Below are 13,366 nucleotides of genomic sequence, written 5' to 3'. Positions count from 1 at the left end.
ATAGATTTAAATATTTTCTACATCGTTGTTTTATTTAGTCAAAAAAAAAAAAAAAAAAAATGCAACTAATTTATATTTAGAAGTGGACGTTTTTGAGAAGTATTTATTCAAAAGAAAATGTACACCTTACCATACATTTAATATAGTATAAGAAGAGACTTAAGCCTTATAGCCTTAATACTTACAAATATCCCGAAAATAAGACTTTTTTTGCATTAAGGTTGTGATAATTTGGGGTTGAATAATAAGACAAAAATAATGATGCAATACAAACATTTTGAATGGTCATAAGGTAGTCATTTTCTTTAAGTAAAATATAAAATCTTTCTTTTAATCTTTTAAATGTATTTATTTTTTAAATATTTTAATATGACCTGAACTTGATGTATTCTAGACATATAGGAAAGTACACGCTGGTGAACAATACATTACCCCAAAACACAAAACTGTCATTATTCAGTGGAATGATAGGATATCACTGTATATCAACACCAATACTAAAGTACTCATCAGTCTTTAATAAAAATAAAAGGTGGCCTAAAACCTTTTATAAGCCACAAAAACCACAGATTTTTAATGCATTAACTCTTACAATTAGATATTGGTATATAAAAAGCAAATTCAGGAGGAAGAGTCAGTTCAAATTTTACATATAATTATCAACACGGCTCATAATGTTTTGATGATGACGTTTCAAGGATTCCAACTCAGTACAACATCCTTGACAACATCAGATAAATGCGTTTAATGTCCCTCACAGGAACATGCGTTCTTTGCTGTGTGAAAAGCGGGTGTTCAGCTCTTGTGACTTCTTGAGCAGAGCTTTTTTCTGAGCTTCATCAAAACGATTGACTTGGAGGTCCGTGTCTCTGTCAAATGGTTTTCTCTCCACAGGCTTGTTAGCATCCTCCTCAGCTTTTCTCTTCATCTTCTTAGTGTGCTGACTGATGAGAGATTCACCACGCTTGGTCTCCTAAAAAGAAATGGGCATTTTGAGATTAAAATTCACATTTTTATACTCAAGCAGTAACAATCACATCTAGCAAATGTACTAACATAACAATGAGCAACACACGTTACAGTATTTATTAAAGGTGCCATAGAACTTTTTTTTTTTTTAAAGATGTAATATAAGTCTAAGGTGTCCCCTGAATGTGTCTGAAGTTTCAGCTCAAAATACCCCATAGATTTTTTTTTTTTATTCATTTTTTTAACTGCCTATTTTGGGGCATAATTAGAAATAAGCCATTTCAGGGTGTGTTGCCCTTTAAATCTTGTGCTCCATGCCCCAAGAGCTCTCACTTGCCTTAAACAACATAAAAAAAGTTAAAACAGCTAATATAACCCTCAAAATGGATCTTTACAAAGTGTTCGTCATGCAGCATGTCTAATCGCGTAAGTACAGTGTTTATTTTAATGTTTACATTTGATTCTGAATGAGTTTGAGGCTATGCTCCGTGGCTAAAGCTAATGCTACACTGTTGGAGAGATTTATAAAGAATGAAGTTGTGTTTATGAATTATATAGACTGCAAGTGTTTAAAAATGAAAATAGCGACGGCTCTTGTCTCCGTGAATACAGTAAGAAACGATGGTAACTTTAACCACATTTAACAGTACATTAGCAACGTGCTAACAAAACATTTAGAAAGACAATTTACAAATATCACTAAAAATATCATGTGATCATGTCAGTTATTATCGCTCCATCTGCCATTTTTCGCTGTTGTCCTTGCTTGCTTACCTAGTCTGTTGATTCACCTGTGCACAGATCCAGACGTTAATACTGGCTGCCCTTGTCTAATGCCTTTCATAATGTTGGGAACATGGGCTGGCATATGCAAATATTGGGGGCGTACACCCCGACAGTTACATAACAGTTGGTATTATGTTGAGATTTGCCTGTTCTTTGGAGGTCTTTTAAACAAATGAGATTTATATAAGAAGGAGGAAACAATGGAGTTTGAGACTCATTGTATGTCATTTCCATGTACTGAACTCTTGTTATTCAACTATGCCAAGATAAATTCAATTTTTGAATCTAGGGCACCTTTAATCTTTGTTAATGTTAGTTAATAAAAATACAGCGTTCATTGTTTGTTCATGTTAGTTCACAGTGCATTAACTAATGTTAACAAATACAACTTTTGATTTTGTATTAGTATTAGTAAATGTTGAAATTTACATTAACAAAGATTAATAAATGTTGTAGAAGTATTGTTCATTGTTAGTTCATGTTAATGTCATGTCATGCTAATGTAGTTAACTAATGTTAACTAATTTACCTTATTGTAAAGTGTTACCATGTAATTAATATTACTATTATCATTAATAAATTTAAACTATTTTGTGTGATTAAAAGGATTTAAAAAAAAAAAAAAAAAAAAAACATACAATCAAGATGTAAATTAAAATCATATTTCTTTTTGCCCCTTAATAACTAGTGTTTTTATTGAACCTTTGGAATCACAAAATGGATAGTGGTTCATTTACCTATTTGTTAATATATAATATAATATAATATAATATAATATAATATAATATAATATAATATAATATAATATAATATAATATAATATAATATAATATAATATAATATAATATAATATAATATAATAAATTAGTATTTGTGCCATAATGCTGACTTATATGATTGAAGTACAATTTGTAATACATTTTTAAGCTGAATTTAACTGAAAATAACTTACATTATATTTTGAAACTTTTTCAGCCATCTCAAGCTCAATCTGAGACAGGCGAGGTCCATCATCCTTGGTGGTTTCACCTTTTTCCTTAGCCTCTAGTCGCTCCTAAGAAAGACAAGGAAAGAAGGGAACTTCCAAACAATCCCTGAAATCCCTCTTTGCCAAAAACCCATGTAAAAAAGCTTGTATTATTTGCAGAATTACAAATTACATCACTGGTAAATCTACAGTGAGTCTCCACAACAATCTCCACATTTCACATCTGAACTCAATCACATCTAAATTACATACTCACCCTTGCTTTTCTCTCACGGTCGGCGGGAGTGTCCGTCCAGATTGAGCGGTCTTTGTTTTCAGGACCTGATCTTTTCTTAAAGGTCCGTGCTTCCAGGCCCACATGCTGCAACTCAGGAGGCAACTCTGTCATCCAGCTCTCTCTGGAGACAACTTTGGGGCCAGTCTAACAACAGAAGAGTCAGAGATTGTTTAGTTTGCACGCTGATTGGAATAAATGAACATTGAATGTTAAAACAAATTACTCAAGTTCTTTATGGATGTTGTACAAATACAGCAAAATTACTTTTATCTTCCACTGGTTGTTGCATAATGTGTGTGTGTGTGTGTACATGTGTGTGTGTGTGTGTGTGTATATATTATAAATATATATATATATTATATATACACACACACACAAATAAATACATATTAAGATGTATGTAAATAGAAATAAAATTAGGAAATATAAGGCTAAAAATTAGAAAAAATATGCGCAAAAACAGAAATATAAAAAATACAAAGAAATATACAGTAGAAAAACAAAAAACAATAAAATAAATACTACTACTACCAGGGTTAATATTGTTAACTAAAACTATTAAAACATGTTTGTTAATTGAAATAAAGTTTAAATAAAATAAAATAATATAGAAATATTAGATAGAAAACTTAAACTTCCTTCAGTTAGTTCCCAAGGCAACATTTCTAATTTTCATTTAGTTTAAGCACTAAAATTACTAACTTGAAATAAATTAAAATAAATAAAACCTAAACAGTAATAATTTTTAAAATATGATTTTGTCTTTTTATTCATTTAACAAAAATACTAAATACTAGAAATAAAATGACAACATAAAGTATAAAACTATTAGCTAATTCAAAATTTTATAGAATAAATATTATAGAAATAACACTGAATTAATGAGGAAAAAAAAAAAAAAAACAGACATAAAATGCACTTACATCCACTCCTGTAAGTTTGTCTTTCATTCTTTGAGCTCTTCTTTCAATGTCTAAAGCCACGGAGTCCTGAGACGGTCCTGTTGATGGCATGGGTCCAATGACATAATCATCTTCTTCTTCACTGCTTGACAAATCTGGAGTATAACCTGGTGGTAGAGCTGGTCCTGAAAATCCTTCGGCATCTTCTTTTTCCCCCTCTTCATCTTCAACTTGTCTTTTAAAGCCTGGAGGTAGAGCAGGTCCTATTGCAGGTGGTCTGCTAAAAAGGCCAAAAAACAAAAATGAATTCAATCAACATTTACATTTGGATGTATAAATATAACAGTGTGTGATACTACCAACTCTACACAGCAAAAATGTGAAGATATGTCTGGTATTTATGTTTAATTCCTGTTACCGTTCAGGAGATCTGTCTTGCTTTTGATATTCTGGGGGTAGAGCTGGTCCTGAAAACCCTCTGGTATCATCTTTTGTGCCATCGTCATCTTCGTCTTCATCATGATCTTGTTTTTTGAATCCTGGAGGGAGTGCAGGTCCTAGTAAAGGTGGCCTGGAAATGCAAAATGTAGTTCATCCAAGACTTAGATTGGGATACTAAAATTGCTATATAAATGACCATGTGTGCGATACTGTTAACTCCTGTTTATTACTCTTCCGGTGACTTGGCTCGCTTTTGATATCCTGGCGGAAGCGCTGGACCAAAGAAACCATCATCATCCTCCTCCTCTTCCTCCTGTTTGTAGGTTTGCTTTAGATCCATCTCATCTTTCATGATGCCTCTGTTGCTGTTAAAGAGTCACACATGTAAAAGTGAGAGACAATGATTACCCTGTAAAGACTGACATATGAAAGTCAGATTTTTTTTTTAATATGACAGTTTATTGAACCTTTACACAAAATATGAAAGAAAATCTAAAACAAATATATGCATTGTATTTTATTTTATGTTTTGTATCATATCATACATCAGGCAATTATGGCCCATATAGTATTCACACTTGAGTGAGAATTTTTCTGAGCAACAATATACAATTTGGTGAGTAAGAAGAAATTTTGAGCTTGTAGTAAATAAATTATATTTATTAAAACATTATGACATTGCATATAAATATCAGTTCAGTAATTATAACTCCAAATAATGTGTCTCAGTACAATTATATTTAAATGCTTAGTTTTATGATTATAACTGTAGTGGAGGGCAAAACATATCATTCAATGTAATTCAATGATGATTAAAAGATGTACAAATAAACATTCCTCAAAAGCCTGCTGTATAATATTTAATACTTATATATTAACATGATTTCTTTAAAAAAAAAAAGATGTATGCATATTGCATAATCAACTACATCTAAGTTGCTTCAATACAGTAAATGTGCATCTTGAAATATTTATAACAATATAAAATGTACTCTTACGTCTACTATATAAAAACCATTAGAGATTTCAAAAGAAAAAAAGACCTGTACCACAAACTGAAGGGGGACATTTTTAAAATTACGTTAAAAGGACTTTTACTTGCTAAAAAAGTATAAGCTATCATTCAGAGGGCAGAAGCAATGTTTTGATCATGTTGATCATTTAGAGAGCTTAGGAATATATATTATATATATATACAAAATATGATACAGTAGGGTTAACTAGCAAGCTATAATCTCCTAACATAAAATGTATTTGCATATATCACAAGTGGTTCATTTCTGACCAAACACTTCATTAACTATGAATCCCTAAGAAACATATGTGTCAGGAAAAACATCAAGTATTATACTTTGAAGAAGGCCGTTTCCCAGATGATGAGTATTTGGCTCTCTTGAACACGACCTCCTCTTGATCACTGTCCTCACATGAGCTGGAGGACTCTTTATACAGTGGAGGCAAAGCTGGACCTATGACTGGAGACAACATTTATTATTTATTGTGTAATTAGTTGCACTCGGGTCTAAATTAAAGAATTTTATGTTTATGCAAAAATATTGACAGGAAAAAGAAAACATATAAAGGCAGTCAGCTTTGTTGTGCATTTGCAAAAAAAAAAAAAAAAAAAAAAAAATTGCAGTTCACAAAGCAGCTACTACAACGTGCATGTGTAAACATACTTGCGCCTTCTTCATCGGAATCATCATTTTTGCTTTTTCCCATCGTCGGTGGCAAAGCTGGTCCAACTTTGTTTTGATTAGACATCGCAAAATTATCGTGTCGGAAAAAAAGACATGTATTTGTTCACAAATCCAGAAATATGGTACGACAAAATGAACACTTTCTCAAATTTCCGGTTTCGAATTTGAGTGAATTTCAAAATAAGAGTTCTGTTCGGGCGGAGTCCTATAGGTGGCGCGTAATTTTGTATCAAAAGCGTTTCTGAAAAAGACGCTCTTTAACGCAAACTTCACTTCTCTTCTCTGTTGTCATCCGTTGTTGTTTCTATGGGCGGCGGGACGCTTAAAAACAACAGTCGGTATGATAAATAATCATAAAACACTTCCCACCCCAACTTTAGACACTTTGAAGTTTGACGTCTCACATAAACGATAACTTGTTGTTGTGTTTTTCTTGTCAGGAGGCTACGAAAGTCAGGTAGTTAACCTAAAATAACAGAATTTGCCTTCTTGCTTGTCCATCTGTCATCGCTTAGTGACTAGCGTCTTATCCGTTAATTCTTTCCTTGAGCTTCTGAGCTCCTGTCCTGCTAATAATCCACATTTCCCGGTTTTAAAACCAGCTTTCTTTGATGACAAGTCGGTAGGACGCGTTGACTTGGTCTTTGTCGAGATGCCACCCAAGAAGCCAAAGGACGCAAAGGCGAACATCTCCAGCTCCATCGAGTCTGAGGACATCAGTCTGGAGACAACAGTCCCCACAGAGGACATATCGTCTTCGGATGAGAAAGATGGCGCAGGGAAAGTCACAAAACAGCTCCTGGAAAGAAAAGAGCTGCTTCATAACCTTCAAAAGCTGAAGATAGAGCTGTCACAGAAAAATCTGCTCATAGACAACCTCAAAGTGGACCACCTCACCAAGGTAATGGTTGATTAATAGAAAATTAAAGTATTCAATAGCTGTTTGTTTACCTGCTGTGAGTGTTGAAATTATTTTCACATTCATTTTTTTTAGATAGAAGAGCTGGAGGAAAGGCTGAACGATGCTCTCCATCAAAAACAGGTGCTCGCTCTGCGTCTGGACAGCCAGCTTAAACTACAGCAGGATGAAAACAGGTGCATTTACATACAGTTAAGAAGATCAATATATCAGTGGCCATATTGTTATTGGTCAATAAATGTAACCGTGTAGACAAAATATAAATGGACAAAATATAAAAGAAAAATGTGTATATATGTGTTTTATGTTTTGTATTTGCATAGATGCAAACTTCTCACCTTTCAGTCAGTGACAACTCACCTTTTTGAGATCAAAATATGGGATAACTTATGGGTTTTGCATAGATCCAATGAGAAACTGTTTTTGTGGGGTGGGGGGGTCTTACAAGGGTACTTGGTTGTTTCAATAAGTACTGTACATTGATTCCTTTACTCTTACTTAAAAAACTAATGTCTTTTTAAAGGGGAATATTTTATGTATTTGAGGTCTAAGATGTGGGAACAATGAAGAGAGAAAGGGCAAACAGTTTGCAGTTTAGCTCAGTATTGCCATCTAACCAGCCAGTATTGTCTTAAATATCCTGCATTACAGTTTAGGATATATACGGTGTTACAAATGAATAAAAAATCCCTTAAAGTAACTACAAATGAGCATGCAAAGCAAATATTTAAAAAAAACAAAAAACTGGAAAGCATTGATATTGTGCAAAGCATGCCCCCGCCCCACGCAATGTTCTAACCTTTTTTTCCACCTTACCTGTTTGCATCCCTGTATTTGACACATCAGGCTTTTATGGCCCATACAGTATGATATGGTGGGGATAAGGAGCTCAAACTTGAGGAGGAGAAAACATACATTTTATTCTGAGGCCCAAAGTGATAAAAAAATGTGCAATTTGGTGCTGATGTTGGTATTTATATGGCCAAAAAGTAAGATGAGGTTCAACGTTTTTATAATGATAGCAGACTACTTACATAAAATACATATAAAAAGCAGTTGTTACTCTATATATTTCAATAAAATGTCTTAATATGATGATATTTAAATGCGTAGTTTTATGATCAAAACTGTAGTTTTATAGGGCAAAACATATTCAATGCAAGATATTGATGATTGAGAGATGTACAAATAAACATTCATCAAAGGCCTGTTGTATGGTACATCATCAATAACGTAAATCTGGTATTTATCTGAAATAGAAAGCTTTTGCAAAATTATAAATGTCTATACTTTCACTTTTGATCAATTTAATGCATCCTTGCTGAATAAAAGTATTAATTTGTTTAATAACAAAAACGACCTCTTACTGACCTCCAAACTTTTGAACGGTAGTGATAAAGTTACAAAAGCTTTCTATTTCAGATAAATTCTGTTCTTTTGAACATTGTATTCATAAAATAATCCTGAAAAATTGTAAACAACTGTTTTCAACATTGATAATAAAAATAAATGTTTCTTTAGCAGCAAATCAGCATATTAGAATGATTTCTGAAGGTTCATGTGACACTGAAGACTGGAGTAATGATGCTGAAAAATAATGCAGAAATTAATTGCATTTTAAAATATATTCAAATAGAATTTGAATTATTTTATTTTAAATTGTAAAAATATTTCACAATATTACTGTTTTTCTGTTTTAAAAACATTTGACTGGTAGTGTAAGTTGATAAATAAGTATACCTCTTGAAATATTAACAACACTATAACAATATAAAAAATATTTCTTGCATTTACTTTCTAAAAATCATTAAAAACTTCACAGCAAAAACACATTTGAATCATACTAATCATACTAAAAGGCCTTTTTACTTGCTAAAAAAGAATGAACTCAATCAGAGGTCAGTTTTTTTCAGCAAAGTTTTGATCAATTTCAAATAAGACATGGTAGGCTTTATAGGGTTGAATGAGGGTTATGTGCAACAAACTTCCATATTCTGTAAAACAGGTTGCACCCCTTCCGGTTCAGGTCTTTTGTATGTGCTTCGTTAAATATAGAGCTGTTTAACTCAAGATGCCTGCAAAAGAGCGAGCAAACATGAGCATAACCGATGTGCAGTTTGGTATCTACATTTTTAAAAAAATGTTCTTCTCACAAACATTTAGATATTTAAATAAAATAAAACTTCTACAATAAAAAGACCTAGCTAGGTTAGCTGGTTATCTTAAAAATCCATAGATATCGGCATCAGTTTGTACTCTGACAAGCAGATGCAATGAGACCTGTTTTCCTGTTTGGCTTCTGCTTATGCAGGAAGCAGCAAGCCCTGAGGAAGCAGGAGATGGACACCATCATGCTCAGACAGAAGCAGCTGGAGGAGACGAACCGGCAGCTGTGTGATCGAGCAGGTGATCTCCGCAGGAGCCTGAGGGACCTGGAGCTGTCTGAGGAGAAGTACATTGAGCTGAAGGAACTGCCTGAGGACAAACTCACCATCCCTGAATATGTGGCGGTGAGCACTTATAAACTGGAGTAGGAAATTACGATTTTGATTTAAAACTTGTGGACCGAGGAGATTTTAAAAGCTATAATACATGTGTGTGTGTTCGTGTACACGTTTTCTTCATATAGATTCGTTTCTATGAGGTTGTGAACCCTCTGAGGGCTCTTGCGACTGAGCTACAGGTGAAAAAGGCTGACCTGACCGAGGATCTGGACAGTCACCGCAACCAAATCAGGTCACTAATGGAGGTGTGAAAAAAATGTTCTTCCCCTTTTTGGATACCATTTTTATTATTGTCTTTAAAGTCAGAATGAAATATTTTCTACATGCATGATATAGATCTTATTGTGAACGATTCATCCATGTATATGGTTCATTCGGTGAAAATAGCAGACTTCTTTCTAGTGATATATTCGGGACTTCTCCAATCATTTAGTCTGCTTAAACTCGCCCCCTGCAAGCTTGCGTTCATCCTCATCCGCTTATGAGGGCAACAACCACATCTCAACATCCAATCAAGAACTGATGCAGTCCCTGTCGGCCTGCACTATATTTTTTCTTTTTTTCGATAACCTATTTCACTATTTCCGTTTCATTGCAAGTTTTGAGTTGCAAGATGGCAACTATTCTGTTTGGCTATTCTAGCTTGCGTTGGTATGAACACAGAATCAAGTATTTCAGACAGCTATGAAATAATTGTAATTATTGGTGTTACTGTTATTTCTTATTGACATTCATCACTTCTTCCCCATATCCCAACCAGAGTTATGAGGAAGAGAGGAGAGCGCGCTCCGAGCTGGAGATCCGCTGTCAGAGACTCACGCTGGAACTTGCTGACACCAAGCAGCTTATTCAGGAAGGAGATTACAAACGAGAGAACTATGACAAAATCAAACGGTGAGTGAAATTTCATGCATTGTCTTTTGCAAGTCCGCAAATCATGATGTTAAAATGATTTCTGAAGGATCATCTGACTCTGAAGACTTGAGTGATGATGCTGAAAATTCAGCTTTGCAATCACAGGAATAAATTACATTTTAAAATATAGATTAAAAAAGAAAACAGTTATTTTAAATTTTAATAATGTTTCACATTTTTACATTTTTTTAATATCAAATAAATGCAGCCGAGATAAGCATAAGAGACTCATCATGTCTGCGTTAAAGAACAGAAAAAAAAGAAAAGAAAAAAACTGATACCAAACAGTACAGTAGTCTAATTCCTTTAAATGTCCAGCCTTAGCTGCAATCTGCTTTTTTTTTTTTTTTTTTTTTTTTTTTTTTTAAAGCAAAAAACAGAATTTAGTTGAAAAAGATTTTCTTTGGGAATCAACATTACGTGCCACATTATAATCGACTGACTAGTATAAAAGTTTCATAATGTATGAATTTGTAATATTCAGTCCTTTAATACTCTGGTTGTGTGTGTGTGTGTGTGTGTGTGTATTTATTTCCACAGAGAGAGAGATGGGTATGAAACAGAGGTAAGAGAGTTGAGGAAGAAGTTAGAAATGCTGGACCTCACACACACTGCCGTGACCAAAGAGAGGAATGAGCTGAATAAAGAGGTAATGTGGGATGAACTGACAGATTAGCATGTCGTTTAGGCCAATTAATTAATTGGCTGATTGTTTAAATTATCGACATCTGACACTGACTTTCTTAATAGATAATAAACAATTTCCAGTTTCTTTTCCTTTTTTTTTTTTTTTTCTTCGATAAATTACATACAGAGAGCAAGATACAATACCTAATATATATTTGAAAACAATAAATGTGCATTATCCATTAATAAGGTTGGCGGTACATTTTGTAACCAGGACATTTCTGCTAACTAGCCAAGCGGGCACCTTATCAACTGATGTCTATAATCTCAAAGTAGCCAAATGTCAAACTATAAATCTGTTTGTCATAAAGTTTCTTCTTCAGTTACTTTACCTCTTTCTCGGCACCTTTTCCTTTTCATCTGCAGGTATCCAATCTGCAGCAGTCTGTAACATTGATGCAGAAGGACAAGGATTATCTAAATAAGCAGAACATGGAGCTTAATGTGCGCTGTGCTCATCAAGAAGACCGTCTGGACAGACTGCAGACCCAGCTTGAGGACACAAAGAAGGCCAGGGAAGATGCCTATGAAAAATATGTTGTTTCTAGGTATGTGTGTGATAAATTATGTACAACAGAGGATGGTGCTTCCTACTACATTTTTTTTCAGTTCAGTCTTATGAACAATATAGCATTGATCTGTAGTAAGAAGGTTGCGTGATATGAAGAAATGGGCCAGGTCCAAGAAATGGAAATGGGACAAAAATCTTAATATACTTGGATTTCCAGCAGAAATCCAAGATCCATTAAGACTCTCAAGTCTCATATTGTTTTTGTGAAGTCATTACAATGTAACAGTTGTGCTGTTTGCATCCCTCCACCAGAGATCACTATAAGACAGAGTATGAAAACAAACTGCGTGATGAACTGGAGCGCATACGAATGAAGACCAGTCATGAGATCGAGAGCCTCCAGAGGGCATCTAAAGAAATGTATGAGAGAGAGAACAGGTGAGAGCAAGCCTACGTGTCTATGACTGAACAGATCCTATTCTTTCCTTGTTTACCATGGAAAACCTGGAAATGTAAGGGAATTTTAAAATTGTGATTTCCAGTCCAGGAAATCTGAAATCTCTATAAAATTATTTTTATAGTGTTTTCAAAAATAATAAATTATTAAATGAATAATTACATTTTTATTTTTTTTTTTTAAATCCTCCAGTAATAACGAATGACTGTAAATTCATGTTAAAAAGTCCAAATACTGTGTTTTATGTTTTATAATCTAAATATTTGCATCCAGTTACAGAAATTAAGAAAATTAGTTACTTAGGGTGGGATGCAATCTTTGAAACTGCTGTCTATAGTGAACATTTGGTCTTTTCACAGCTACAGCTCACATGTAAAACTCACATGTAAAGTTGTCTTAAAACTAGCTTTTATATTGCAATCATATTTTATAATCGACTAAGCATTGGCGGAGTAAGAAGGGTCCCAGGACGGACACTGCTATCCAAGTTGCCAGAGCCTAAATACAGTGCCCAGACAAAAAAAAGTCTACTCAAAGGTTTATTTCAACCAAAAATGAAAATGATCCCATAATTTACTCACCCTCAAGCTATCCTATGTGTATATTACTTTCTTCTTTCAGCCAAAAACAATCAGAGTTATATTAAAAAATATCTTGGCTCTTCCATGCTTTATAATGGGAGTGAATGGCACCTTAGATTTTTGAAGCCCAAAAAGCGCATCCATCCATCCATCCATCCATCCATCCATCCATCCATCCATCCATCCATCCATCCATCCATCCATCCATCCATCCATCCATCCATCCATCCATCCATCCATCCATCCATCCATCCATCCATCCATCCATCCATCCATCCATCATAAAAGTAATCCATACAGCTCCAGGGGGTTAATAAAGGCCTCCTGAAATGAAGCGATGCGTTTTTGTAAGAAAAAATATCCATATTTATAACTTTATAAACTATAATCACTGGATGTATGGCTGTACGCAAGTTGGGTTTTGGTGGAAGAGTGACTTCTGACCCAACGTAGGATGTAAAAGTAGTGTACTCTCTTAGGTGTGAGTATATGCCTCTCACGGTTCAAACAAATAGGGCTGGGCAACTCAAGCTCTTCTTCCCTTATGTAGAAATCCTCTGACATTTCTCTTTAAAAACTCTTGTTTAAGACTTCTAATTTGTGACCAGTGTTTTGTTTTGCTCGATCCTCTGTGCTTCCTCGTTCGTCAATACATCATGTGTCGAGTCAGAGTTCACTCTTCCGCCGGAACTAGACTAATGTACAGCCATTGCCGGAAGCCTGTTATTA

The 13,366-nt window shown here is 34.1% G+C and overlaps 2 protein-coding genes across 5 annotated transcripts in view; one reads left to right on the top strand and one right to left on the bottom strand.

Annotated features, from left to right (window-relative positions):
- Positions 1 to 91: 91 nt before the first annotated feature.
- gpalpp1 (GPALPP motifs containing 1) lies at positions 92 to 6,212 on the bottom strand. Its single transcript, XM_067403881.1, has 8 exons — positions 6,043 to 6,212; positions 5,715 to 5,838; positions 4,594 to 4,728; positions 4,341 to 4,493; positions 3,944 to 4,202; positions 3,000 to 3,164; positions 2,708 to 2,809; positions 92 to 973 (listed from the first exon to the last, which is right to left on the bottom strand). The coding sequence occupies exons 1-8, from the start codon at positions 6,125 to 6,127 to the stop codon at positions 755 to 757; spliced, it is 1,242 nt and encodes a 413-aa protein (XP_067259982.1). The 5' UTR covers positions 6,128 to 6,212; the 3' UTR covers positions 92 to 754.
- A 148-nt stretch (positions 6,213 to 6,360) lies between these two features.
- pibf1 (progesterone immunomodulatory binding factor 1) overlaps positions 6,361 to 13,366 on the top strand; it is a 61,661-nt gene continuing 54,655 nt past the window's right edge. For 2 of the 4 annotated variants that reach the window (XM_067404423.1, XM_067404427.1), the window contains exons 1-9: positions 6,361 to 6,520; positions 6,666 to 6,964; positions 7,058 to 7,158; positions 9,294 to 9,492; positions 9,612 to 9,731; positions 10,247 to 10,380; positions 10,942 to 11,050; positions 11,455 to 11,636; positions 11,912 to 12,037. In XM_067404423.1, coding sequence (XP_067260524.1) covers positions 6,716 to 6,964; positions 7,058 to 7,158; positions 9,294 to 9,492; positions 9,612 to 9,731; positions 10,247 to 10,380; positions 10,942 to 11,050; positions 11,455 to 11,636; positions 11,912 to 12,037 — 1,220 coding nt within the window. In that variant the 5' untranslated portion in view covers positions 6,361 to 6,520; positions 6,666 to 6,715. Of the gene's footprint in view, positions 6,965 to 7,057; positions 7,159 to 9,293; positions 9,493 to 9,611; positions 9,732 to 10,246; positions 10,381 to 10,941; positions 11,051 to 11,454; positions 11,637 to 11,911; positions 12,038 to 13,366 lie in introns of all 4 variants that reach the window. The other 2 variants (XM_067404425.1, XM_067404426.1) reach the window with 2 other exon arrangements.

Source organism: Chanodichthys erythropterus, chromosome 12 (genome assembly GCF_024489055.1).
Source record: "Chanodichthys erythropterus isolate Z2021 chromosome 12, ASM2448905v1, whole genome shotgun sequence".
Classification (NCBI taxonomy): Eukaryota; Metazoa; Chordata; class Actinopteri; order Cypriniformes; family Xenocyprididae; genus Chanodichthys; species Chanodichthys erythropterus.
This window is presented reverse-complemented; position numbering and strand designations above follow the sequence as displayed.

Coding starts and splice junctions, on each gene's coding strand:
- gpalpp1 (XM_067403881.1), bottom strand. CDS start 6,127: ATGTCTAATCAAAACAAAGTTGGACCAGCTTTGCCACCGACGATGGGA. Junction 4,494..4,593: donor CGAGCCAAGTCACCGGAAGA/GTAATAAACAGG, acceptor TTGCATTTCCAG/GCCACCTTTACTAGGACCTG. Junction 3,165..3,943: donor ACAAACTTACAGGAGTGGAT/GTAAGTGCATTT, acceptor TTCTGTTGTTAG/ACTGGCCCCAAAGTTGTCTC.